We start from the raw sequence: 27,949 nt of genomic DNA, 5'->3' as shown, positions 1-27,949 counted from the left end.
AGGCACCCGTTGTGCCTGTCTGTATAGTGCTGCTGCTAGACCTACACCTTCACAAACTGAATATCTACTTGCAAAGTCATCACATGGAAGGACAGGATTCACCCCAGAATCATCTAAAAGAATGTTTAAGAATAAACCCTTCTTATTCAACTGCTGAGGAGCAACCCCAGGGTCTGGGGAATACCCTGGCAGCAGCTTTTTGATCAGTCTACATCTCCCATGGTATAGCCTACTTTATCAGCTGTGTGTGCACTGCACCCCTGGCTTGCATTATAAGAAAACATAGTCATGGAAAACAGGAACTGCAGCTATTCCCCTCATGAACTATATGCACAGTTGGAAAATATAGTTTAATAACCAGTAAAAAACCCACAAAGCTTAGCAAATTAATTCTGCAAACAGAAATTCTCCATGTGACTTGAACTAATGTAATTTTCTATCCCTGCAAAAATCAAGCTTTTTAGTCCATCAGTGTTAACAGTTACAAGCCAAAGACGTCAAACAATGTTTACCAAAGCTCCGTTTTTCATTAAAAACATTCTGACAGACAACCCCTCCATGATTTCAATTTCTACGTGAGCTATAATCACATGAAAGAGAAGGCTATTTTGTATGTTAGAAAGCTGCATAAAAATACTAAAAGTGAACTCTTGCTTACTGACCATGCAACTTTAACTGTAGTAATAAATGCTTGGGAGTCTGTTGCAGTTTACAGCATAACAGAAGTTTGTTGTGAAGAAAGTGATTCATTTTCCACCATACTTCTTATGGTTATGGTAAAAGTATCACGTATATTTATAACATCAGCTTCTTAAGCCATGTAGAGCGGAGCCACTCTAATCAGAAACCTTCTCAGGTCGGCTACAAATTAAATCAAATATTTACTTTGCTGTGTAATCAGAAGTGTTAAGCTTTTTATGACTGCAGGAAAGTATCACAAACATCCAGGGAAGATGACATGCATTTTAAAGCACTACATTGGAAGCCAAATGGCTGTACAATTATCACTGAGGTGTGATGCAAGTCACGGTTCTGTAGAAAAAGTTATACCATGACTGCCGGACAGTATGTAATGAATATGGGTGGCTTTAGTGCCACTTACTAACTATGCACACACATAGCAAACCTATGCACAGGTACATGCATAAAAGTGGAGACTGTTCTAGCCAGGAAAAATACCATGCAACACCGCACTGTTATTAGCCTAGCTCCAACTCCAATGGGAACGTGTATTTTGTTACTACTGACATTGTCTTTCTCCAGTTCACTGCATCTAGTCTACGCTACTTTTCATCTCTCTCCCCACCCTACTTTCTTTCTTTCTTTCTGTAGAAACTCAGCAAACGGCTCCAGAACTAATGATCCTCCCTCTGAGGGGATCACTTATAAAGTGCTTCTCAGTGTGCCTCAATATGAATTGGACAAACCACTTTGGTAAAAAAAAAAAAAAAAAAAAAAAAAGGAAGCAATTCAGTGCCTGTCCTGTAAGCAGCACTGCTAGGGGAGCTGAAGGTGCTACCTTACCTGTGGTGTTGGTATCTGTCAGATCGTGCCAGCACCAAACCTCCTGCACCATTTCACAGAGGCCAACAGGCACCTAATACCACCTCCTTGTGGGCACGCCATACCCAACGAGACTTGGCTGGATAACCCCAAAAGGCTTTTCAGTGACTATCTGCAGATGGGAGACTGAATCAAACCAAAGCCATGGCACGGGATGAAATATGAAGGAAAAAGTTATGATTAGGAAACTACAGCTGCACTTATGTTAATATATTTACCTCATGTCAATAACCAAGGGGGTTAGGGAAAGAGCACGTGCTTTCTTCTGACGAGCTTTTACTGAAGTCACTGACTGCAGCGACTGGCAGCAGTCTGCTGCCTCACTGCTGACAGGGTCAGACACACAAGTTGCCTTGGAAACACAAGAGATTTTCTTTTCTGTTGCATCACTGCACCTAAAACAAAACTATGCAGCTCTCCAGATTGCTCGCACGGTGATGAATGAGAGTGTGAAGGAGACGTGCCTACCAAGCCCGCATGGGGACTGACTCAGAAGTAAACTCCATACATGACAAAAGATGCCTTGGTGTGCCCACTCCCTCCAGGCAAATACATGCAGCTCCATAACCCAACCTCAGGACCGTCCAAAAGCAAAGCTGTGACTCAGCTGCCATCTAAAATAACATTACACAAATTACTTAAATTAGCAAGTGCCACAAGTAAGACAGCAAGAGCAGTTTTAGTTCAACAGCTTTTATGTGGCAAGTGATTCTTTTGGAGGTTTAGCTCCTACAGCCTGAATGTCCCCTTGAGTTCTGGCCATGCACTAACCATCCTAATGCAAAACAAAATTGTGCTGAAACCCGGCTTTGTGACGGAACAACTGAGAAAGCTCCAGGAATCAAAAACCCTCCAACAACACTGGGCTGAGTAACGTGACTTGAGGCCAGTTTTTGAAGCCTGCTTAGAAGCAGGAGTTTTAGTATTACACTAGATGCCATGACGTAATCAATGGACAAGGTGACACTGTAGCTGAACAGCCAAGCCACAGGGAGATGCTCACTTGGGGATTGATTGTCAAGGCTCACTTTGGATCCAGGACATCACTGCCTTCCCACTGTGGCTGGGGGGCACCAGCAAGGAGGCTGCAGAAATGAACTCTGTGGGACCTGAGATAAGGCTGTCATGAGCACAGACATGCCCGTTTTTCACCCAGCACTCACCCAGATAGCACTCACACCCCGTGCTCCAGACTATGGGCAATACTTCATCGGGCCTTCTGCTGCCACTGCGTCCTTGACCCAATTGTCACTGCTGCCTGCCAAGCGTACATTCATTTTTTAAACTAAACCTGTAGCGGTGTATGCATGACCTCTCGCTCCTGCGATGTTGAACTATAGCTTGACAAATGCAGTGCTTGTAGAGGAAATTCTCTTTTCTCCAGAACATCAAATACAAGGCCCTTCTGGATGAAAAATGCTGCACTTTGGTGGGTCACCGACCTGTTTCTATAAAGGAACTTGCAACTCCCCAAACCCTGATACAAATGAAGAGCTGGCACCTGAGACACTTCAACCCAAATCCACAAAGCCAAAGAGATTTCCATTTGTACCCCCAAAGCTGGGGAAGCTACAGAATGCAGCAACTGTTCAGTAATGTATCTAAATTAGAAGTATTTTATTTGATTAAATGCATCATTCATTGACATAACATACAAGTAAGAATAAATGTAAAGCAGAAGAAAGTTGGGATAGAGTTAGTTTGCAGATGTTGATCAGGGTTTTGGCATTGCTATTGTTGTCTTAAGTCTGTGCACTGAAAAAATGGAATGCCATTGAATCATCTCAAATGCTCAAAGGCAAACAAGTTCTCCCTTTTTAATCCAGAAATATATATATATATATATATATTAAACTTTAGATCACACACTGGAAGAAAGTTTTATGCCTACACCCTCCTAGAGTGGCTGAAAGATATTCATAGGGAAAACAAGGACACTGCAAGTCATAAGACAGGACTTGTAGGTTGCAGACTCTTGTTGCAACCTGAGATTCAACAATGCACTACCAACTACAGACAAAACCAGATGAAGTTGTAGAGTAAGAACTGGAAATTATTACACTAAACTAAGATATGTGGTGTATGATCATCTTCTACTCGTTTTGCAGGGCTTCCCAAACACACACCTAACTTTTCCCACTGTAACGAGGACACTTGAAGCCATTCAGAAAATAGTTCAAGAACTACTTCCAGTATGAAGCATGGAAGTTCTGTTTCGTTGTTTCTAACAGAAAAGCCAGGCACCAAATGTCAACTGTTTGCTTCCCCTATGAATTGCTGAAGGAAACCATCCCGCACATCCCTTTCTTTTTTGGTAGATGATGGGCTCCCATGGCTAACCTGAAGTAAATTACGCAGAAATATATATACGCTGAATGTTTCTCTTCAAAGCAACAAAAAAGTGCTTAGGGAATTGTTTTTTGACTTTTTTTTGTTAAAGAAAAAAGTATTCCTCTGTATGTAATACTGTGGCACATAATACAGTGTGACAGGTCATTTCATGCATCATTTAACTCTTTGCACCGCAAAGTGCCGTACCACAGTAAAGATCAGATTATCCCCCTCCCCAAATGCTGTGAAGCAGAGGCAAAGCAGAACAGACACTAGATTACAGGAAAGAGAGGCAAACCTATTTACCATCCTCAAGAGATCATGTTTCCTGTTTCAGTCCCTTTCTACATGATAGTGTCACCTTATTTTTATGCATTTATATCTAAATATATATATATCAAATATATATATATATATATATATATATATATATATAGGCAGAGAGAGAAAAAATAAGTTTGCCACCCCGGATTTAAAGGTAACCACTGAGAAAGGAAATGCTATTTTCATTTGAATTTCAGAATTTCAGAACTGAGGGAAGAACGCTTGGTGAAGATTTCTGTTTGTTCAATAGTAAAAGAATGGAGAATACGATTTCTTTTTTTCATACCTCCACTAACTATACCTTTTCTCTGTATGGTATTTCAATATATTTTTATATAAGTATAGGTGCCATTTTTATAGTGAGGAAACAACATCTGGGGATTTGGCAAATATTAAAAAAAATTTAGAAATGTCCTACTTCTTTCTCCAACATGCTATGGAGCAGTAGTAAAATGAAAGGCTGGAACTGTAGAAGTATTACAGAAAATTTAAAATAAATAAATCTGAGCATTAGTCAGACCAGATTTGATACTGTCTGACCAAAGTTATCTTAATTTAGGAATTTATTCAGATACGGTAAAATATGCTGACAGGTCAGTTTGCACAACTTACAAGATCCAGAGCCTCTCAAACTGAGCTCCTCAACTGCTTTGACCCTGGATTTTAACAGCAGCTATTGCTAAAAATGAAGGAAAAAAGAAAAGCACGCCACAAAACCCAACAAAACACAGAACATCCCTTTACACCCCCTCCAAAAACAAACAAACAAAATACCCAAGCCCCACAGATCACTAACTGGAAGACATGAATTTAAAATGCTCATATGGTTCTCATGACATGATCATCGTTTTTGGATTCATTAAAATTTTAATGCTCTGCAACTATCATTTATTATTCTAAAAGCAATTGGTTTGTTCCCCTCAGCAAAAAAGATTTCCAAATCCACCAACAGTTATGGGATCTACCAGGACAAAATTTCAATCCTCACCATTGGTGAAGTTGTTTAATTCAAAATTGATTTTATGACTTATTCAGTGGTTCTACTTCTATTAGCTCTGTCCTTTGGTAACAATAATCTTGTCAACGTACTCAAAGTAATACTTAAGCGGTTTACAAAAACAGTTTGGAAAATGACTAATTTTCATTGTTTATATTAAAAGAAATGTCCATTCCTTTTCCTCAAGAATTTCTTCCTTCTTTTTTTAACAGTGAATCAAATAACATAACCTGAGCTAAACTTGGAGCAGCTGATGTAAGTGATGCCATGCCTGCTTTTCCCTCATTTCAGAATCAAACTGCTGTTTGATTCAGCTCTGGCTTTTCTCTCTTTTTTAGGGGAAGAAGTTTGAACCAAGCACCGGTACTCCACCATGGATTGTATCTAAACAGCTTTTGCAGGAGACAAGCACATTATTGACTTAGAGGGAGAGAAAAGCTAGGAAGTGTTGCTGTCTGCTCGAAACATCATTTGTAATATTGGCATTTAATGCATCTAATGCCCAATGCGGCCAGGCTCTGCTGTTCTTTTTAACCCTGTATTTCGTAACAAATCATAATACACAGCTTCTGTGAACCCTGCCAGAGACACCAATTTTAAAGACTTCTACCTCTTGACACCTAATCAGTATTTTTCTTCATTGAAGGAAAAAAATACCTGTAGAATGAAAGTTAGAAATCCTACAGAGTAAGATATCATTTGCTTTTGGGAGCTTATTGCTACCTTCTCTATAGGGGCTTGTGTAAGAGAGAGCTGAAGACTGTTCGCATGGCAGAATTACCTAGTGAGAACACGAGGTGCTCTGTTTACCTCTCCTACAAGCAGACAACATAAAAGACTGTCTCTGGGCACTATAATGCTTACTTGCTGCTTTATTTACAGAGAAAGAACAGCACAAAAGACTCTGCATCCTGTGGCTACAGCTGCTTCAACATGTGAACGCACCAAGCCAGAGCAAGCTACCTCCAGAGTGTATAATAGCTAGCTACCCATTTCTGTATCATAAGCTGGCACTTGTATCTACAGATAGTTGAGTTGTTTGTCTTTCCTCTTTTAAACACAGAAAGTATTACCTCCAAAAGGTTCTTCACTGGGGGGGTGTTGGGCACTGGAACAGGCTCCCCAGGGCAATGGTCACAGCACCAAAACTGCCATAGTTCAAGAAGAGTTTGGACAACGCTCTCAGACACATCGTCTGATTTCTGGGTGGTCCTGTGTGGAGCCAGGAGTTGGACTTGATGATCCTTGTGGGTCCCTTCCAACTCCAGATATTCTCTGAATGGTACATAATCCTTTTGTGTGACACAGGTAATTTTTCCTACAGACTTCATGTTCAATTAACCAAGTTTTTATGGTACGGAAGGAGAACATCTAGCAGAGACAACAGCACCATGCATATATTAAATCTTATTATACAAACAATTTTACCTAGCACCGCAATGGTTTTTGAACTGTTTTTCCTTGTAGAATACTATTTGAGAAAAATAAAATTTATAAGCCCTTACAGCTCACTTGTGATACTTGCACTTTTTCAGTCTCCAGTACATTAGAGGTGACCCACAACCAAGTACCCTGTCTCGTGTATGACACTTGACAATTACAAAAACCCTCACTTTTGCAGCATAGTTGTATGTTTAGCAATTCATCCTTTCTGCCACTTGCTGTCTACAATCTAAGAGTGGTTATCTTTGCAATATGGCACTTTTTTTGCTCTCTGACATGATGACACTTTCTATAGAACATGGAAAGACCAAATGTGCATCTATTTATTAATGCATGAATATTGTAATTTGCATAAAGCTATGAATACTTACTTGTAGTGGTCCTCTAAACATAGATGCACATAATTCTCATCTGTGTGAGCACAGATGAAGTGTGTTATTTCTAATGAAATATATGCATGCGTACGTGCACACAGTAAAAAAAATCAAACTGTACAAAGCTTGGAGTACAAATGAGTGTGGGTGAACTAAATTTTTTAGACTCATCCATGTCTGAATGCTGTGTCTATTCAGATTTCCACAATCATGGCTAGATACAAAAGGCATATCGTGAGCTTCTACTTCTTCTCTTCAGGAATTTTTAATACTGAAAGCATTCCACTGAAAGTGACGTTTATGTCCTATATAAATCTGACTAAATGAGAAACTTAAGAAACCTTTGAAATAAGAGAAAAATCTCTCAGTACTACTTATTTGACTTACTGTAAAATAAGTGAGGTGAGTGAGCAGGATTTAGTACTTAATGCTGATAACTTCAACAAAAACATTGGTGAAAACCAACAGAAATCAGACGCTTAAGCCCCACCTAACGCATCCTATGACACCAGTTGTCTGAAGTGCAAAGGCAGGAAATGTAAGTCTGCATAAATACGTTACTTTTAACGGGATGGCTGGGGTTGGTGGTGGAATGCCATTACACCTGACATCAACTCAGCAAGATCCAGCTCTGCATTTCTTATCTAGGAGACCAGTAAGATATTACAACGGAAAATAATAGCTAATGAATAAGTAGGTAAAGAAGGGAAAAAAATCTACAAGTCCTCCTCACTTTCTATGCTACTATCAAGTGGTCCCCATTAGTGCTAGGAAGTGTGCATGAAAAGAAACAAGACCTGGCAGCCTGGAGATCAGCAGCTCGGGCTCCACGCTGGTCTCTGCACCTGCTTCTGCCCAGCGGTGCACAAGGGCGCAGCGGGAGGGGGGCAAGAGAGGGTGGTGGAAGGCCATCAATAATACATGTGTGATCAGCCAGAGGGATGAAGAAGGGAAGTGCATGCTGCATGGTGATTTCAAAGCTGGCGCTCTTGATAACATTCAAGGGCATTTCCGTGAGCGTGGCCACCCTATATTTACTGGTGTCTTCCTAGGCTGCATCCAACAGACTCAAGCAGCTCTCCAACACGCTTGCAAAGAGACAGTCTCTACCAGAAATTCAGCTCTAGTTTTACCCTGCAGGGAGCTCTGATGGCATTCCCACAGTTAATAGTTATCAGAATTTGGCTACAGAAACACCGACTATTATCAGACTTGCAGAACAGGCAGCACCTTTCCAAAAGCCAGACAACTGGTAGGTGTCTCTTCTGTCACTTACAGTTCTCATGCAGAAAAAAAGGTTCACCACCATCTTCCACTCAGCATTGATCCAGGCACTTCTGTTGCGGTCCTGCATCCAGGTTCATTGCTCCCTGAGGTCAGTGGCAGCCTTTTCTTCAATTTTCCTGGGACTAAGAACTAGCACACTTCAGCATATCTGACACACAGCATTTGGTTGCACACAATCACAGTATCAGCAGTCTCTGAAGTACAATTTATCCTGAGGATTTAATGCTCATTTTCCTGGTATTTTTATTTGCTGTTGTTCAGCTTGCCTAGACTGATGTCCTTCTCGCCAACAAGTGAGCCATGTATCAGACTGTGTCCTTCAACAGTTCTCTTCCTAATTCTGTGTGTTTTCATGTTCATGGGAGTTTCAATGAGAAATTCTTTTTCTTTATAAAATCACATAAAATATTTTAGGAAATGATGCCTTTGTTATTTTTAAAAAGTAACTCGATGACAGCCTCATATTTTCAGTATTTTGCATTTACAGCTACAGAAAATGGTTCTCTGATCATTTGAGTTTGTTAAAGTTTGTTCAGGAGCATTTTTATTAAAATGTAATAATTCATACCACTAAAGTTGTACGTGTACTTTGTTCACTCCTTTTAGCTCTGCCCCAACCTACTTTGATCCTACACATGTAGCAGAAAATACAGAACACTTTCATATCAATTTCTTGATAAAACACTGACAAACAATTAATTAGACACTTAGAGTATGCTGAGTATTGCCCAGCTGAATACAGAAGTTTAAAGGGTCTGTGACAAGTAAGAAGTAAAAATACATTCATGCAAAAATCAGTGAAGTAAACCAGTTGCCACTGCTAATAGCTGTGATTTGGCTGATGAAACTCTTTGAACCAACACTGTTATATGCTCTGCACATGAAAACACACAAGTGGAATAATCTATAATTAGTATCACTCTGAAGTGCTTTTTGACTTTTTTGTTACTAAAGCTTTCTCCAGATCTTACGCATTACTTGAAACTACTTGAATGACTTTTCACTCATTTAAAAATGTTATGTATAACCTGGTGCATTTGCCTCATCTGAATGATGCTAAAGGCAAATCTTGGCATGCCCTAGTTGTTGAGCTCAAAACAAATGAGTGTTAGTGATGTACACACAGGGGTTCGTTACTGTATAGCTCTGTCCAAAGCCTAAGTGGAAATATTTAGGAAAAAAAAGCCAGAATAAAACCCTAATCCCTTCAGATTGAGCCCTCTGTTCTTCCTCTAGAAGCAGAACACTGAACTAGCATAAAATATCCTTCTCTCCCCCCATTTGAGGTCACAGAGACACCTGCACAGCAGCTGCAGATGTACACAGAGATGAGCGTGTCGCCTCAGGGGACACTGAAAGAGACTGTGCTTCAGAGAAATCTGGGCCAGTATTTTTAAAAGCCTGCACTTAGTCTTCTATACCTGCATTCTCAGCCTTGTTGTTGCTTTGCCTGCTAATTCTTTATCAGAATTTCTTTCTGCAGAGAGCAAAATGAGAACTCCCTCTGTTCCCTGCGGTGTATTCAGCCAGCCAGCTGTGGTGGCTGAGGGCAAGTGGGGATGGAGCCACAGCTCCTGTCAGCCCTCTCTCCACGGCCTCCTTTGCCCTCCAAAGCAGGGAAAACAGAGCTGCCCAGACAACATCTAGACTTCAGATGCTGTCTCTATCAAAAGGTGCTGTGGAGGGACCAATCTTCTGCTGTTTTCCTGCACAGGGTCGGGTCACAATCTGGTCTCTTAAACCAGTAGCAGCCTTTGTAGAAGATCTCTAGGAACTGTAAATACATGTGACAAAAAAAAAAAAAAAAAGAAAGAAAGAAAGAAAAACATCTGTCTGCACAATTTTTAAAATAACTAGTGATTACACAACCACAAGTTACAGGATGTGGTTTTGTACAAACATCTGCTGCATATATTGCACTAAATTGCATTTATGAAACAAGCCTATCAGCACTCTAAAGCATAAGTAAACTACAAATACAAAAGCAACTCATTACTATTATCCCTGAGAGACCAAAAACTTAGTCCAGTGACATTTTAACCGAAATTTCCATGAACCTTGGATTTTTGTTGTAATTAACCAGATGGGAAGCGTGCACAAAACTGTACTTTTGGAGAAGAGAGCTGCTTTGAAGATGAGTTGACAACTAGGTTAAAAAAAAAAAAAAAGAAAAAAGTCAGCGACTTTTTCACACCTGGGCAAAGTGTTATGCAAAAATAAACCCTATTCCCACTGCGGGCAAGCTGGGGAGCCAGGGACAGGCTGTGCCACCTCCTCGGTCCCATTCAAGCCCACGGCATAAGGTAGCGCAGATGAAGCGAGTTAGGCTTGCACATGCACGTGGGATGGCTAATGGAAACAGACGCAGCTTCCCGCACAGACATAGCAAGTGAAATGGCTCCTACCTAGTCAAGCGAAGTATCTTTAATTAGAAAGTATCTTTCATTAAAGTGTAAAAGGAAAATTCAATTTTAACCTTACATGAAGGCTTTTTTACGCTGCTCAATTAATAGCAACTATCCTAGCTAACGCAACCTAAATATCTTCTCCCCATGCTCCTACCTGGGAGGCCGTGAGGGGCAGCTGCCAAGCAGGCGGCCAGGCCTTCACTTAGGGGAAGGACACAGTGAGGGAACCCAGAGCTGCAGCAGTGTCCCACAGGGCCACGGAGGGGCTCACAGCTCACCTTCTTTCTGGGGTCTCTCATACAGGCCTAACATCTAGAGTAAACACGCCTGAAGCTGCTCTAGCAAGGTTCCCCTCCCTCAAGCTCGCCTGTGGCACCCTCACCTTGTCACAGCCTGCAGGCACACTGGCAAACAGCCATTTTGGGGTATGAGTCTTCTGTTCTCCTCTAGATCTGGCCTCCAGGGTACCAATTTACCGGTTAAAGCCTTAGCTCTTGTCTCCTCACAGGCTGTGAGGAGGTATGGTGGTTATTATTTCCCTTCTTGTACAGGAAGACTCTGCAAACACCAGCCTGTAAGCAGTGACTCACAGTCAGCCCGTTAATTTTAGCTGCCAAGTGGCTTAAACCCCCAGTTTAGTAACTTGAAAGCCTCAGAAGTCTGGGTAGATCAAGGCAGAGCAAACATGCCTGCAGTGTGGGACACTTCACCTCTCTCCTCCCTCAGGGGGAAGCCCACCAGCGGCCCATCTTCCTTGGTCCATGGGAATGTACTTGCCACCTCCAGCAAAGGTCTGGCAGCACTGCAGAATCTGTGAGAGCATCTGGAGAAGGGACTGATTAACTAGAATAGAATAGGTCAGTTAGAAGGGACCTTCACAGGTCTGCTAGTCCAGCTGCCTGATCACTTCAGGCCTAGCCCAAACTGATTAGAGGAAGACTGCAATGTGCTGGTCACAATGCTTCCCTGACAGCCCAGATGATGAAAAAGATGCTGAATTTTGTTCTTATGACACTTCATTTTCCCCTTGTTTTTATTTTTATTGTGATTGCTCCACATCTGTCAGATTCTTCCTACTCAAACTTTTACTTTGAGCATTCATTTACCACAGTGAGACCATAGGATGCAATTAAATTTCCACGTGTATTGTATTACCCTCAACACTTGTTTTATTCAACACCTAGGTAATGGACATATCCCCATGGGAAACAGCATTTGAAAACTGTACGTTTGTTTTAAATGAGACTTCAAACTATTTAGATGTGCAACAAAGCAAAGACTATCAAACTATAGCCCATTTGACCATAGTACATTTTTACAATAGTCAACTCTACTATTTTCCATTGGACTTTTAAGAGTCACTTTTCTTCTAAATGCAATACATAATTCAATAAAAAAAACCTGTCAATTGAAAATCCCCACCTTCCTGTGACCACGAAGACCTAAGCAGGTATGATATGGATCTGTTACTACTGGCAACACTCACTACAGCCAAACAAAGCAAATCAGGCTCTTGTCCTCCGCTGGAATTTCACCCAGTGTTTTTCAGCGAGACTTGGGAAGCATAAAGAAAGCCACCACTGGCTGGTAAAAGTCAGCTTGGTCTACCAGGATTCCTTTTGCTCTACAGTTGCAGTAACTGAACCACAAATACATAACAGTGATACCCCATAGTTGCAGAGAACAGGACAAAAAAAGCATCAAAATTACTTTGGAAAACTCAACAGCACCTTCTCCTTCCTTGGCACTGCTTTCCTTGTAAACGGTCAATATATTACTCATCCATTTTTGGTGCAACAGCCACTGATCATAAGTAACAGAACAAACATGAGTGCACAATTCCAGCAGTGCTATGTTGCTTCATTGTGTCATCAGCATAAATTTCAGCATTGAGTTTTTCCTGGACACCTTTATTATCACAAATATAGTGCCCTGTCATTCCCAATTATAATTCTGCAACACCACAGTATGTGTGCATTTCAGCTAACTGGCTAATAAGACCAGTTTATATCCCTTTCCCCCCTTCCACATTAATCTCCATTGTGTCCTTAGCCATGATGCTGCAGAACCGGACGTCAGCAGAGTGATTTATGGCCAGCGATAAGCTGTGCTGCAGATCAGATCTGAATCGTGCTGGCAGATCAGTTTGGCAACATGGGCTGGAATAAAACATGGCACAATGACCGAGGCACACCGTCAGAGACATGCATGCACAGGGACGCATTTAGGTGCCTGATGATGGTCAGGGTGGGGAGGAGGTCTCCAACCAAAATAACACAAGGAACAGCTAAAAAATCAGGATTAAGATGTACTGGCAGAGCCTTGAAGGAAGCTTTGCACATAGGCTGCCTACACTGTGTCTGACTCAGCGTTCTTAGTCATTTTTGTATGAATAACACAATCCATCACAAGTTTGGGGAACAATATCAGTGTGACTGGGCTGATTCAAACATTGTAAGCGACTCTCCACTCCCCAGATAATTTCAGGATGAATGTACTGTTTGAAATCGAAGCACATTGCAGGTTTTGCAAATATTGCAAGAGGCATCCACAGAGGTATTAGAAATTACCTGATTATGGTCCTTTAACTGTTGCACCTAAACAAAAATGAAACAGCGGAGGGGATTACAGTGAATGCTGCTGCACTGGCCCAAGCTGTTCTGCACAGCACGCTTCCCCCTGATCTATTATTCTCCAAGATCGCTCTGAGCACCTTTTTCTACTGATCAGTAAAATTTACATTTGCTAATGAGCCCTAGACACACATCAGCAGCAAGCAGAAAAAAAAAGGCCCCACTGGGTAGCAACCAAATTAAAAGGGTACATTGAGAGTATGGCATGCAGTGGCGATGGTGAAAGAGGCGAGGGCTGCCTGGCCTTGTGAGAACAGGGAGAGGCCCGGTTCTCCATCAGGTGCGGGTCAGTGGGTGCTGGAGCTGCTAGGGGGACTAGGCACTGAACCACAGGTCTCAATAATTACTCAAATTCATTAAAGGACATGCTGTGAGACTTCTTTTGTTCCCATGCATCATTTTGGAGGAAAGCTTTTCATGGTGCTCTGCATTTACAGATTTTTTTTGTTTTTAGGATAAGGGATCAGACCCTTCGGGCAGATCCTGCTCAGTCCTGCTGATTTAGCACATAACCCCACCTAAGTTGGCTCCTCCAAATCTCTACCTCTGACAAAATCTTATCTTCATTTCTCTGAAAGGTAACTGTAAGGCACGAGACTCTTCCTCACCTTTAAAACAGATAACTTGTCAAACCTTCCAGTCCCACAGTTACCGTGTGCCATGAATCTGAAGTGACAGCTTTACTCTGCCCTGAGTATGAACACGAGTAACTGACACAGGATTTTTGTTTAATTTTTAACCACAGAACAGGATTTGGCTTGGTAATGCAAGATTTTAGAAGGTAGAGATAGGAGGACGATCGAGTGCCTGAAAAGCTTATACCTGCAATCTTTTAACGATGACAGCAGTCATCCACGTAGTTTCATGAAGCAGTAGTAAGAAAGATATTTTATAGCAGCTACTGTACAAGAGGATTCCAGGGGATATGACTACTACAGAGTAATCAAACCCATGGGATTAGAAGGCTGCCGAGCCTAATGCCTTAACATCCTAGAATAATTCATCATCTCATGATAACCATATTTTCTCTAACGTATTATTACTTAAGTGTTAATGGGACCCTTACAGCATTTAAAGGCCTGTCACGCCCAGCATCACACTGCTGTTATTTCCTGTATATATATACCACTTGCTGTCATCAATATCTGTTCTCAAGCCTTTTTAGCTGTTGACCCAATTTAATGCCTTGGTAGAGATTGTCTTCCTAGCTGTAATTAAAGTAAAAAAAAAGGATTTCACAACAAAACGTTTATCTCCAGTGCCCATGGCATCTGATAATTCTTCTCTCGGTGAATGTGCTTGCCTGCTAGCCATGTTCCAAGAAGATACATATTTGGTAGCATAAATCCTGCGTCTTCCCAATAAAATTCATCTCAGAATAAATGTTTAGATCCTAGTAATGAAAACCCCAGCTAACGCTTTAGCTGGCATTTTGTAGTGATATACATGCCTAGAAAAGGTTGCGGACCTCACAGCGATTTGTAGCGTTACCCTCAGCACTGCAATCAAACTTTACCTCAGTGGCCATTACAGCCAGGCAGTCAATTTAACCTAATTTGGTTGCTCTCCCAGAGCTTGACACATTGAGACTGAAACAAGCCCTATCCACAACGTGGTAATTAGCAACACACATCAGAATAAAAGATCCATCATCAGCAATCTCCAAGATGACTTTAACTGAAAAACGTTCGGGTATAACCTTTCTACAAAGCACTACGTGTTTGGGGCTTATTTGAATTTTCCTGTGATTTCCCAGGGGTTCTTCCCTTTCTGCAACTTTCAGATCCACATTAGAAATAGTTAATAATGCTGACAACCTTCTGGATGAGCCTGGTAAGTGATGGCTCATAGTATCAGATCAGGCACTCCCCACAATCACATAAACAGGCTGTTACTATTTCACTACTGCCTACCACTCCTTGAAAAAAGAAATACAAATTGATAGGAGAAGGAAAAAATGCTGACCATGCAAACGTGGATCTTCTCTTGTGCTCTGTGCATATGTAGGAGGAACATCATCCACTTCTCACCACTGCTCATAGAAGAGTATTTCCATGCCCCTATCAACCTACCGGAGCTCTGAAAACCCACAATTTGCCATCACAGTTAGCCTTAGATTTCTTTCACAAGCTGGTACAGACACCACCTTTGAGCACAGACCACATCCAGCCACGCTCACATGTTGTTACATGTGCAGTACAGCCTCTCTTCACGCATGAGCAGGCAAATGACACATGAATCTAAACATCAGGTAAGGGTATCCTTCAGCATGTGGAGGCCTGGAATAGAAGGGTGCAAAGCCTCCCATACACACACACATTTGATAAGCTGATCTGGGTATGTGACGCTGCAGGAAAGCTTAATGCTTCCTACCTTGACAGAAATGGAGGAAAGGGAAACAGGGCCAGATGCCAGGAAGGGGGATAGCAACAGATCAGCCACGTCAGTCCCTGCACTGTGCATGATGCTAGAGAGCAAAGCTGAGACTGAAGTATTCTCTGCGGTTTATTAGCTAACACTTAAAAAAAAAAAAAAAGACAGGAATGCAAAGCAATGAAGTACTGTCAGGCAAGGAACAGATATTATAAATGAAAACTCAGCAAGAGACTGAGAAAGCCTGTGCCAGTCTTGCACTAGCTCTGCATTTACACCAGACTCAAAAAAAAAAAAAATCTTTACTCCCAAATGATAAGAAGAGGAAAGCAGTTACAGTGCACTCCCATTACGATTTACTGAAAATAAACTAAAAACCTACCAGTCATAGGTATGCAGACACAATCTTAATTGTTACTAACAATTAACTATGAAGTAATAACTGTTTTTTCACCGTGTAGGTAGTACACGGCTTCTGGTCATGCTTGCCATTCGCAGGGGGAAGGTACAAATACCACCCCAATGCAACTGAGGGAGTGTTGCTCATTGAGTGTTTGATGAACAAATATCCATGTCAGGTTTTTGATGCACCAAGAATTAGTGGCAGATTGAGAAGACACAGATAGTTCAACTTGAAGAAAGGTGCAATTAGGAGGAACTTCATTTCTTCAGACTTGACAGAGGGTGCAGAAGCCTTTTTGCACCCTTCTCCCTCTTTCATGTGAAGATAAGGGACTGCTTGTGGAAATGAAAGTTCAAAACTTAAAATCAGGAAACATAAAACCCTTATCAAAGTAAATTATAACTGTATTTCTCTCCACCTTCCTCTCATCCAACTGATGCCTTTTGCTTTTTAGTGTATGCATTGCTTTATTGTTTGTTTTAAATTGATCTGTAACCTTTTGGGGCCAAGAACAATCTTTTATTCTACTTGCATGCAACTGTGGACTCTACGTTCTGTAATATACAATTCAGTTTCTTGAAACTGGCAAATTCAATATAGCAGGTTGTTACACCTGGAGATGTAATAATTTCAGTGGCAGTGATGAGCAATCACAGTAGGGTCTCTTCAAGCCTACGCATTTGGCAGGTGATCCTCTGTTTAAGTGTCAGACATAATACACAGAGAATTGATTGAAAGAACACTCCATGAGAAATTCAAGACTGCACAGGAAACACATTAGAAAAGAGCTACAAAGATGCTTCTCACTCCTCCTGAAAAAAAGAATACAAAGAAGCAAGAGGGAAGCAGGGAAGGGGGAAGACCCTTCAGCAGCCAGCAAAGGAGGGGCAGAGACCAGGGACAATCACCACGCAGTAGCTTGTGGAAAGAGGGATCAGGGGTTGGGGAACAGTGTGACAAAGCAGTCGGAGCACTCTCCTGTGTGATGACCCCAGAGCTGCTACGCATTGTCAAAGCACTGCGGCCACGTGTCACAACAATACAGTGTTGTGGTGCATCACAACACAGGACTTACCAGTTCTCCAAATCACTAGGAGGAGATACTAACTGCTTCCAGGCAGTAGAGAAAGTGAGTACTGCTGTTCAATAAAAATTGTAGCTATGCAATTCTATACAATGGGACAGGTTAAATCAAATGTCATGCTTCAGGGCAAAATACAATTGCCTGCAGAACGAAGAAAGCATTTTTCCGCCCATAGTTTTTCACAACAGTTGTTCTTGCCTTTCTCCAAAACAGGAAAAGAAGTAAATGTTACAAAGAAGGACAAATAATACAAATGACAGATCACACGTAGGACACTGATTTGCACATAAGAATTACCAGAATCTTTTCGCCATTCTACTTGCTTCTTCCTTAGTAAAAGGTATGAGATGGAAGAGACTGAAGTTCTATGAATTATTAACAGAAAATTGGTATAAAAATGTTCCAGACTCTGCCTCTTCTATTTTTAACATACACTTAACCTGAGTTCATTCACTGCCTGTTCATTAGAACTATTTATACGCAGGTTTGTTTCACCTCACATTACGAAGCAAGATTTAACCATGCCGCAGCTACAGAAGATCTCCTCCTCTATTAAATGAGCAAGCATGAAATAAGCCTCTGCTTAAAAAAAATCACTTAAAGTGGTTTCCAGTAGCTTTTCAAATGTGAGTAAAATGTTGCCTTTCCTTTTTGCATTGTCCTTCAAAACAGTGATCCTTTTTTTCCCTCTGATCCATCACGAACCAAGCCTCCCTCCTAGCCGGACCACAGGCAGCCTGGCTCCAGCGTGGCCCAGCCGTGCCCATCCTGGGTGCTGGCGGAAATGGCGAAGCCACAAGGAACTTTTTCTTTTAAAAAGAAGTGTAGATGAAGGAGAGGAAGAATCTAGATTTACAAGGATCCTTAAGATTTATCCAATTTCCCTAATGGTTAACAAATAAAATCCATACTGGAAGCATCCCCCAAAGAATGAATTTTACTTTTCAAGCATGAATAATATGACACAAAAGTGGGGCAGAAACATATACCTGTCTTTTCTTTGTGGCAGTACCACTGCACAGATGGCAAGGAGCTCTTATTAGTCACAGAAGGAATATTTGATTATCTGCACAATAATGTAAAACTAAGAGCAAAATTTGAATGCCAACGTTAACTACTCATAGTTATTGCCTAAACTGCCAGTCAACCTGCAGTGTTACTTTAGTTTTGCAGGATAAAATAGATAAAGTAGAGAATACATATTGTATAAAGCTATTCTAGGCTATTTACTGGCACCACATCCTACAAATCATCAAAAGGTTAGCATGCATAAAATCAAAGTGATGACCTCTGATGACTTTCCTAGAAAAAGTAATGACTGAAGTTAGCTTAGAGGGATTTCACAGTGGGATGCTGAGGTTCCAGTCCTCTCCAGGTTTAGGGAGGGGCTTTCTTCAAGCTAGAATCAATCTGATCCGTGAGTCATTAAAATGAGGAAGTTTGGGAAAAACAGTTCTTAATACCTGACTTTTCCTCATATCCTGACCAAATTTGGAAAAAATATCCTGTGCTAGGTACAAGGAATTCATCATATTAATACTTACACAACTTTTTTTTTTTTTTAACTGTAGATATTTTGGGACTCTGTTTTGCAAGACTCTCGTGTAGGAAATAAAATGCACAGTAACACTATGGTTGCAAAGAGAATGAGAGAAGATGTGAAAGCAATTCACAACCATTTCAAAGCCTTAACCCAGAACAAGAGGTATATGGGACCTTTGTGTATAGGGGAATCCTGCCCAATGGTTGCTATTTGAAGGATGCAGAAAAAAATCAGAAGAAAGCATAAAGCAAGTTACATTGGGTATGGGCTCAAGAATCATGGTTCAGCTTCTGGGGCTCAATTCTGGGCACTGCCACCACAGAATTACAGAGTGGCTGAGGCTGGCAGGGAGCTCTGGAACCCAACTGGTCCAAACCCCTGCTCAGACAGGGCCTCCTAAAGCAGGTTGCCCAGGACCACATCCAGGTGGCTTCTGAATACCTCCCAAGGATGGAGACTCCACAGCCTCTCTGGACAACCTGTGCCAGCGCTCCTTCACCCACACAGTAAAAAAGTGTTTCCTGACATTCAGATAGAACTGTGTTTTCTTCTGTGTTCCAGTTTGTGCCCACTGCCTCTTGCCCTGGCACTGGGCACCACTGAAAAGAGCCTGGCTCCCTCCTCTTTGCACCCTCCCTTCAGGTATTATTAGGCATTGATGAGATCCCCCTGCGCCTCCTCTTCTCCAGGCTGAACAGTCCCGGCTTTCAGCCTTTCCTCGTAGGAGAGGTGCTCCAGTCCCTTCAGCATCTTGGTGGCCCTCGGACTCTCTCCAATCTGTCCACGTCTCCTGCTGTGGGGCCTGGGCCTGGATGCAGCACAGGTGTGGCCTCACCAGTGCTGAGGAGAGGGGAAGGACAACCCGTGTCCTACTGGCAATGCTTTCCCTAATGTAGCCAAGAGTACCATCAGCCTTTTTAGCAGCAAGGGCACATCGCTCACTCGTGTTCCACTTGATGTCTACCAGAGCTCCTCGGTCCTTTTTGGCAGAGGAAAAGGCTTAAAGAAAACTTCAAGCACTACCATAAACTGATCTAAATCAGAGTTCACATCTGGTTCCAAACACTAATCTCTGACCATTCTACGTTCTTTGCATTTTGGTGGAGTTGCCAAAATAATGTATTTTTTAACTGTTTAAAGAAACTGAAAGACAGTAGGAAAATTAAGCTGTTTTCTGGTTCCTTCCATAAACAGAAGGCTATCTTAGAAGACAATAGAAGAAAAATTATTACTGTTAACCTATTATTTCTAGCCTAAGAGGAGAATAGGATGCTTTCTCTAACACTTTTTTTTTTTTTTTTTTATTTACCAGATAGGGCCAACTTCTCCCCTTAAAGACCTGTTTCAAATGTGTTCCATTTGAAACACCAAGGTAAAAACCCAGTGACCTTCATTCAGGAAGAGGTAAATGCAATGATTAATGGTAAGTCTTTTCATTCCTCATTCCTCCTCCTCATTTTTCTAAACATAGCACAAAACTCCTGAAATTTTTCAGGTGCATCAGCAGTTGCAACCTTAGTACACGTTTATAGGAAGCTAAAGTTCAGAATTCTTTCTTCTGTGGTTATATGGGAAGCTTTTCCATTTACATCCACGTTTTTGTGAATAGGCACTTTTTCCTCAAAAAAAGTGCAGATGAGGTCACTCTGCAGAGTTTAAGACAGTAGAGAACACTTCTAAAGTCTGACAATTCTGAAATTTCTGTGAGAAACATTCACAATTTTAACTAACCTCCTGGAGGATGGGCATTTTTAAGAGCTCTTCTTTACCTGTCAAAGCTCACAGGTCAGATCTTTTGGGGGACGGTTGGCCTTTTAAGGTCCTTTCTTATTCAGAGTTTCTGAAATAAGGTCATTCTTTTTACTATTGTCACCCTTTACCAGAATACAGTTTCTTTTAACAGAACATCACATCTTCTCATGGCATGCTTCAAGACAGCTTTCTATTAACTTCTCCTCAGTTTGGATTTTGCAGAGAAACTTGCATGAGTACTCATTTTTTTTCCCCCCAAATATAGTTTCTATATTAAAAAAAATCCATCATCTGAGTTACTGTGCTTTGAATCAATGCATTTTTCTCCTCTAGAACAAGTAACTAATGGAGTGAGCTCCTCACACAGTTTTCATTTGCCCTAGTTGGTAGGATGTTTCAGAAAGTTACTAACATAGTAGGAACGATTCTGACCCCGTTCATGCTGTGTTCGCTGTCACTAGTACCTCGCTGACTCCAAACTTGTGCCTGCATAAGCAAGCTAAAACTTAGGGCACATGCACAACATGGAAGCCGGGATGCAAGGGCTTATTATGCACTGAGATCTCTGGGATTTTTGTTCAGTCACCTCTATATGAAGCTGTGGCACTGTCACACTGACGAGGAAACAAGCCCTGCACCATGTCCTGCTGCCTCACTTCCCTGGCTGCGGGTGGATCTGGGACCTTTTTCCACTACGTATGGATCATCATATATGAAAATGGTGCTGTGCCATCTGAGGCTGTGCAAGCTCTCACCTGTTCTCTTGGAAGTGACTGAATTGAGAAAAAAAGAATCAGATTGTGAATTGAATGTAGACTGCATGATTTTAAAACCTGCCGGGCACGACAAGGGAAGAAGCTCCCCCCCCCCAGCGCCTTCTTGCTTTTCCCCCACTGACCTGGAAGAGAAATGCCCCGGGCAGCTGCTGCCCCTTCCCTACCCCAACAAACCTGCAGCTTCTCCAGCTGACCACAGAAGGACATCATTACAGGTGTGCACTTGACTGAGCACATACCCTCCTTGCTCCAGCTGCCCTGCATAATGAAGTAATGTTACAGCTGATAATTTCATGCCACTTCAAAAGTAAGGTATGCCTTCCAGCACTTATCTGTGCTCATAAAGCTATTTTGACAAATGAAAAAACTCAGCTGAGGAGAATGAAGCACTTGCCCAGAGCTATGAAAGTCAACAAGAAAGCTATAGGCACATCCATAGCTTCGCAGGTCTGATTATGCTTTATAATCACAGTCTGTCCTTACTCTTACACTTAATGCATGGATGAGAAAGCCTTCAAAGAAATCTAAAAAACAAAGACTCTTATTTCCTTCACGTTATAAGTGCAATCCACATGGCTGTATAGCCACTGACATTACAGATGGTGACAAGACTCAGACAATTGTTCATTAGCACTCAAAGTACAGCCTGCTTAACTGTCCATTGCCAAAGTCACTACAAACGTCTTCGCTCCGAAAAGCATGGAAGCACGTGCTTGAAGCATGTCACACGTACTCCTATTAGGTACAGCACACAGGTATATGTTTAACTTCAAGCATCTGCCTAAATTCTGAATCACTTATTTTAGTGAGTCAGGTGTATATTTACCCTCCTGCCCCCGCCTTCTAAGCAGGATAGTTTGCTGATGCAATAACTACACAAGATCCCAAAACACAGCCAGAAAGGAAATACTTCAAAGTCTTTCAGGGATAATATCCTCCCATCACACAAGCTAAGCAGCCAGGGCCTTAAACTGAACCAGCAGAGGGAACCCAAATGCTGCAGGCTCCAGCTTCCACCCGGCAGAAGCAGCATTAGCGGTGCCCAGCGGCTGCAGCACCCGCTGCTGAGCCCACAACCTGCCCGCTGCTGGACTAAATACATTAGCTTTAATATGTTTGCATAGTCTAAGCTAGCTGATTTGTATTTTCCTGCTTTTCTACTTCATTCACATTAAGCCTGTCTTCCATTACACCAGTATAACACTCACGGTATGTACTCAAGACAACATGCAAGGTGCTAGTCCACAACTTTGCTATCATAATTTTTTTTTTTTTAACACATATACAACTCTTTGGTAGGACATTTGTACTGTTTTCTTGCTGTGTGTATATATATATATACATACATACACACACACACACTTTTTGGCGAATGATATGGGTTTTTCTGGCACAAGAAGACATACACGTGGGAGTTTCTCCTTCACTGCCTGAGAATTTCTTCTACTTAAATGTTTTGGGAAAGCTACAGTGGGTTTCCCATGAGTTTTCTGGCACCCTACTTAAATCCCTTTTCAGCATCTTGAACTAAATTTGCATGTGAAAACAGAGATTACCCTAAAACAATTAGAATGTCAACTGATTTAGAATCTCCTAAACTGTAGAGGATTGTGGAGTTTATTTTAGCAGGACAGTGAGAACTTTGTGGACAAGCAAACACATTGGAAAAACTTTCAGAAGCTTGAAAATTACTACTTTTTTTCTTCCTTCTACTATCACATTCTATGGGAGAGAGCTATAGACTTCTGCATAAGTTAAACTCACTCTATTCACACCATTTGTTTCCTGTTGGACTGCCCACAGCAACATTTCACAGTCTTTCAACAAAAGCACATCTGCATCAGTTCCTCCAAGGACACCAGAACACGCAAGGTGCTGCACAGAGCGATGAAAACAGCAGAGCCATGTGAAAAAAGCACAAGGACTTAGAGGAACCCTTCACCGAGTCAGACCAATGTGGATCTGAATACCAGCTCCGCATTCACTTTATCCCATCTTCATATCTCTAAAGCATGGTAAGTCCTCCTTCAGCCACCTCTGTGCAAACAGAGGGGTCCCACCCACTTCAGCATCTCCCCCTAAGACAGCTGCTCTGTCCCCTTGTTTCAGCTGCCCTTCTTTGTATGTTCATGAACACCACCGTGTCCTCCTTGAGGTACAGACACCAGGAACGTTAGCTTGCATTGCCTTCACGTGAGTGGCAAAAATGATTACTGGTTTCCTTGATGTTACCTCTGTCAGGAATCCATAATTCCCTTTAGTCCTGTTTCCTCTGTGAAGAAAACCTGCTGCTGACAACAGGTGTCAGCAGTGAGTGGAGGTTAACAGGTGATGAAAACAGTCTCAAGGACAAACTGCATACAGCTGGATTTCAGAAGTTGCAATTAAGTTATATCCTCCCATACCTCCAGAAAAATAAAGGAAAAGGTGAAAAGAGTTCTTGCATCAATTCAAACTTGGATTTGTCACAGACATTATTTGCACAACTCCATGATTTGCCCAGCAACGAAGGATGAACGTAAGGGGCTGGGAACCAGAAAATGGAAAGTCCATTCTACTAATGTTTACATGGGGAAAGTACAATCCTCTCTTATTTTTAGACATGAGACCATATTTTATTATGTCAAGCATTAATATAGGTTTGTAGAGGGAAAAAAAAAGTCAGTTCTGGCTTAATTTGGAAACATATTTGACAAATGCAAAAGCAGGTCTGCGTTTCTGTGATTTATAACGGGATACTGTAATAGCTGGATAGAAGCAGATTTATATGGCCTGTATTTAATTGAGATCCAAAATGAGAGGCACTGTCACTTATAATGAGCCTTAGCTGTGAGGTATGTCCCCCATTCTCTTGCTTGTCAGGCATTTCAATTATCTCTCGTGTACTTTGTTATAAATAACGCTGCAAGGAGATGTTCTAATCCAGGCTGTCCGCAAAAATCAAGGGCTCAGAGGAACCAAGATTCATTTGTATAACAACTGTTTTTTAACTCAGGACTGCTGAAATCAGTAATGATATTCACATGCAGAAGAATTCCAACTGTTTTACTGTCACAAAAGTCCAGCTCTATTGAGGTAGCCAGTGATACTCAACTGCCACCATCCCCCCGGGTTTGAAAGGCAAAAACTCCAGCAGGTGTTCAGTGGATACTTCTGAAAATTCCCATTTCTAACAGCTGGATTTCTGGCTAAGGGAAGTTTGGCCCTACTCTTAAAAGCACATGATTTCAGATACTGACAGCTGTGCTACTACCTGAATTATTAGACAGTCACACTAACTTGATCCTACTTGATCCTTTTTTCTTTTCCTCTTCTCTCTTCTCCTCTCCATAGTTTGTCCTCCACTTTGTCACATCTGACATACCTCTTTCCATAATACTACTATAAAAAACTTTTTTCATATAACATAGATACGTTTTACACTTCATATAATACCATACATACGTGCAATAGTATCACTTACACATTACTGAGTGAAATGGATTCTATTTTGCTGCTTTGCAAATACGTTTCCTGGCAAGTCAAGAGCTTTTCACAAAGACGATGACTTTCTTGAATATTAAATTCAACCTAAACGAAAAGGAACATTTCCAGTCCTTTCTCACATTCTCACTTTAGACAGTCTTTGTGCAAACATCTGTTCTGTTTGCTAAAACGCTTTATAGGTTTTATCAGCTACAGCATGAAAATATTAACCGCAATTAAAACACTGAGAGCTTGAACGTTGCTTACTGAAATGAGAAGACTGTCCTCATACCTCATCTGCATATTTGTCCAGACTGCTCAGGTCCCTGGAAAAGCAGCTCAAAGCAACAGGTTGTTCACAGATCATCTTAAAAAAAAAGACAAGAAGCAGCAGCAAATAAATAGGCAAATAAATACCCTGTCTCAGCCACGTGCACAATCAGAACAGCCTCACTGATTTCACCTGAGCAGTTGCTTTCCATCAACTTTCCCAGAGACAGCATCTATAAGCAGCCAACCAAGAACCATGAATATAGATACTTCTAAGCTGGACAGTCAGCCATCTCTACCTAAAATGAAATATTGAAAGGTACAACAGAATTATTACGTTATCAGAAGATGCTTACTGTTTTCACTCCTTAAAATTCAAAGCCCTAATTAACAATCCTTTGTTTTTCCCTAACTGGAAGAAGGCAGGTTACATTTAACCCAATTGCTCTGCTACAAAAGGTGACTCAGCATTTAAAAGCAACAATCCCAGTAATTTCTTACTCCTAGTCCTTTGTGCTTATGGTTTTACAGTTTATTGGTGGTATAAGGAAGCACATACTGCTTCATTACTAATTTGTTTCTAATTTTAACTAGGAATTAAATCCCCCATCCGTATTAATCACCATGTAGCATCTTACCAAATACATATCTTCCCAACAAGGAGAACATACTTGGATTTACTGTGTACTTTCCACCTGACATTGTGGCATTTAAAAATGTAATTATCTTTCCATGACAAGGTGAGAATTGCTATTTTAATAATCTGTACTACTCTGGTATTTTTGGACTCAGGTCTTTATGACTACTATAATGGTCTGGCCAGTCACTAGCTAGCACTGGAGGAGCTCATGCTCACAAAGATGAGACTTATCTAGCCAAAGGGTGTCCTGAAGCAGCAAGCTGCCAAGTTAAGGCCAGGCCAGGTCCCACCGAAGGGACTTTTTGGGAAAATTGCCTCATTAGAACTGCAGCATGGAAGTTGGTAGGCACCTCATAAAAATGTTACAATCTGTTTTCTAGTTGTAAAAATGTTTTTCAAGAGTTTTGTTGTTCTCAGAAATTATGTTTTGCCTTAAAAAGGCTGCTGAGCCACTGGTTATTATTGGCACTCAATACAGACAATAAATAATAAGTACCAGGTAAGCGCACCAGATTTACCAGTTCATCAGTTATGCTGGTAACCTGTCTCCAAAACTGGTTACTAAAAGAAAAAAATGTAAATTCAGTCCACTACAATGTTCATACATGTACATAATATTGCTAGTTGTGTGACTGCTGAGTCAAGAAAAAGAAGAGAAAAATGAAGCTCACTTTTAAGTGTTCTCTCTTTGGAGCTGTGCTAAATTGTGAGGGACAGCAAAGGGATATAAAGGAATTGGTTGTACTTGTAATACAAGTGTAGTGCAGGTGATAAGCAAGCACATCTACACACGCACACCTCCTCCCTCAAAGGGATATATATACAGTTTATAAGGATGAAGGTGTGCCACACCTTACAGAACATTTTGCAAGGAGGGCAGGACAAAAAGGGTTTTCTACTATTCTATCTTAAAGCATTTGCCTAAAACATTTTAATTTATCTGCTACAGCTAAATACATTGCAAGTGGACATAAATACAGATTCATTTTGAAGCAATTGGCGTGATTACTTTCCTCGAGTTATGAAAATTACTATGTAAACCAGAGTCATAAACTGAGGGAAATAACTAACTCTCAAACCACCATCCAAGCATTAAAATCTCTGAACTGGTAGTAAAATAATTGGAGTAAACATTTCTTCCTCCTACTGATGCTTAAACCTAGAAATTCTCAGTGGCAATTGTTACTAACAGAAATTTTTATCAACATAATTAATGATAAAAACAACAAAGACAACTGCTAGCGGTTATGCTATAAATTTAATTATCAGCAATGAAAAATGTGTAATTTTAATTGACTGAAGTGTCACTTGCACATGCAAGTAGCCAAGGCACTCCCTACCACAGCACATCCTCTTCCAGTAAAAGTTACTCTAAAAGCCTGTTGCTCCCAAACGAGCCTTTTTACAGGGTCACCAGATGGTGTGAGGTTGGACAGACCTCTGGAGGTCACCTGCGACCACTCCACTGTTCAACCTGGGCCACCTAGAGCTCGCTGCTCCTAAGCAGCTTTGATGCTGCCTAGATTAGTTCAACTTTTAAATCCATGGCAGAAGGAGGGGGGAGAGGTCTTTTTAAATGCTTACTGAAGACCTCACTTATGAAGACATAAATTCATTTTAAGTTTCACAACCTTAAGAATGCATAGAATCATAGAATAGGTTGGAAGAGAACTTAAAGATCATGTGGTCCAACCATCACCCCACTATCAATGCCACCCACTAAACCATGTCATGATTCAGTATGATTCAGTAGAGTAGGTATCTTCTTTTGCACCAAAGATCAACTGGGAGGAGAAGTTCCTCAGTCCTGGTAGAGGTGTGGGCAGAGCTATCTAGGTAATGCAGGACATTTGGGTTACCATGGAATTACACTGATCTCTGCAATAACAGAAAAAGAGTAAGTGGGATGGTAAGGAAGGCATATTTTTTTGCAAAGCACATAAATACCAAGAATGCCATCTATTACTATTTTTTTCTGTGGTTACTTTAAAGAGCTGAAAGTAAATTAAAGACTGATTAGGTGCTGGGATGACTTACATACAGCAAATACTTCACAGAAGTACAGGAAGGACAGCAGTAATCTGGAGGATACCGTAACCTCCCCATTATCCTGAAAGACATGCAACAGGAACTGCAAGAGCAGAGAGTAACATGGTAGAAATTAGTGCTACTAAAACTGCATTTATGCAATTTAAAAGGTTCAGAGAATTAGTGCAGAAGAAAGCTGCACAAGAGACAGTGAGGAAAGGCTCTCTGCCTTTGGTAAAGGTAGGGAGGAGACAT

At 41.2% G+C, this 27,949-nt stretch overlaps 1 protein-coding gene across 11 annotated transcripts in view; it reads right to left on the bottom strand.

Moving 5' to 3' along the window:
• Nucleotides 1-27,949, bottom strand: part of RGS6 (regulator of G protein signaling 6) — a 265,022-nt gene that overhangs the window by 106,624 nt on the left and 130,449 nt on the right. For 4 of the 11 annotated variants that reach the window (XM_066998673.1, XM_066998675.1, XM_048064856.2 and 1 more), the window contains exons 2-4: nucleotides 25,220-25,325; nucleotides 25,049-25,123; nucleotides 24,755-24,861 (exon numbers count right to left, since the gene is read on the bottom strand). The exons of 2 other annotated variants lie outside the window; for them this stretch is intronic. In XM_066998673.1, coding sequence (XP_066854774.1) covers nucleotides 24,755-24,861; nucleotides 25,049-25,123 — 182 coding nt within the window. In that variant the 5' untranslated portion in view covers nucleotides 25,220-25,325. Of the gene's footprint in view, nucleotides 1-1,781; nucleotides 1,910-24,754; nucleotides 24,862-25,048; nucleotides 25,124-25,219; nucleotides 25,326-27,949 lie in introns of those variants that run through there. 5 more of the 11 variants (XM_048064853.2, XM_048064875.2, XM_013191396.3 and 2 more) reach the window with 4 other exon arrangements.

Source organism: Anser cygnoides, chromosome 5, assembly GCF_040182565.1.
Source record: "Anser cygnoides isolate HZ-2024a breed goose chromosome 5, Taihu_goose_T2T_genome, whole genome shotgun sequence".
NCBI lineage: Eukaryota > Metazoa > Chordata > Aves > Anseriformes > Anatidae > Anser > Anser cygnoides.
Note: the sequence above shows the minus strand (reverse complement) of the source record. Positions and strands in the feature narration are given on the sequence as shown.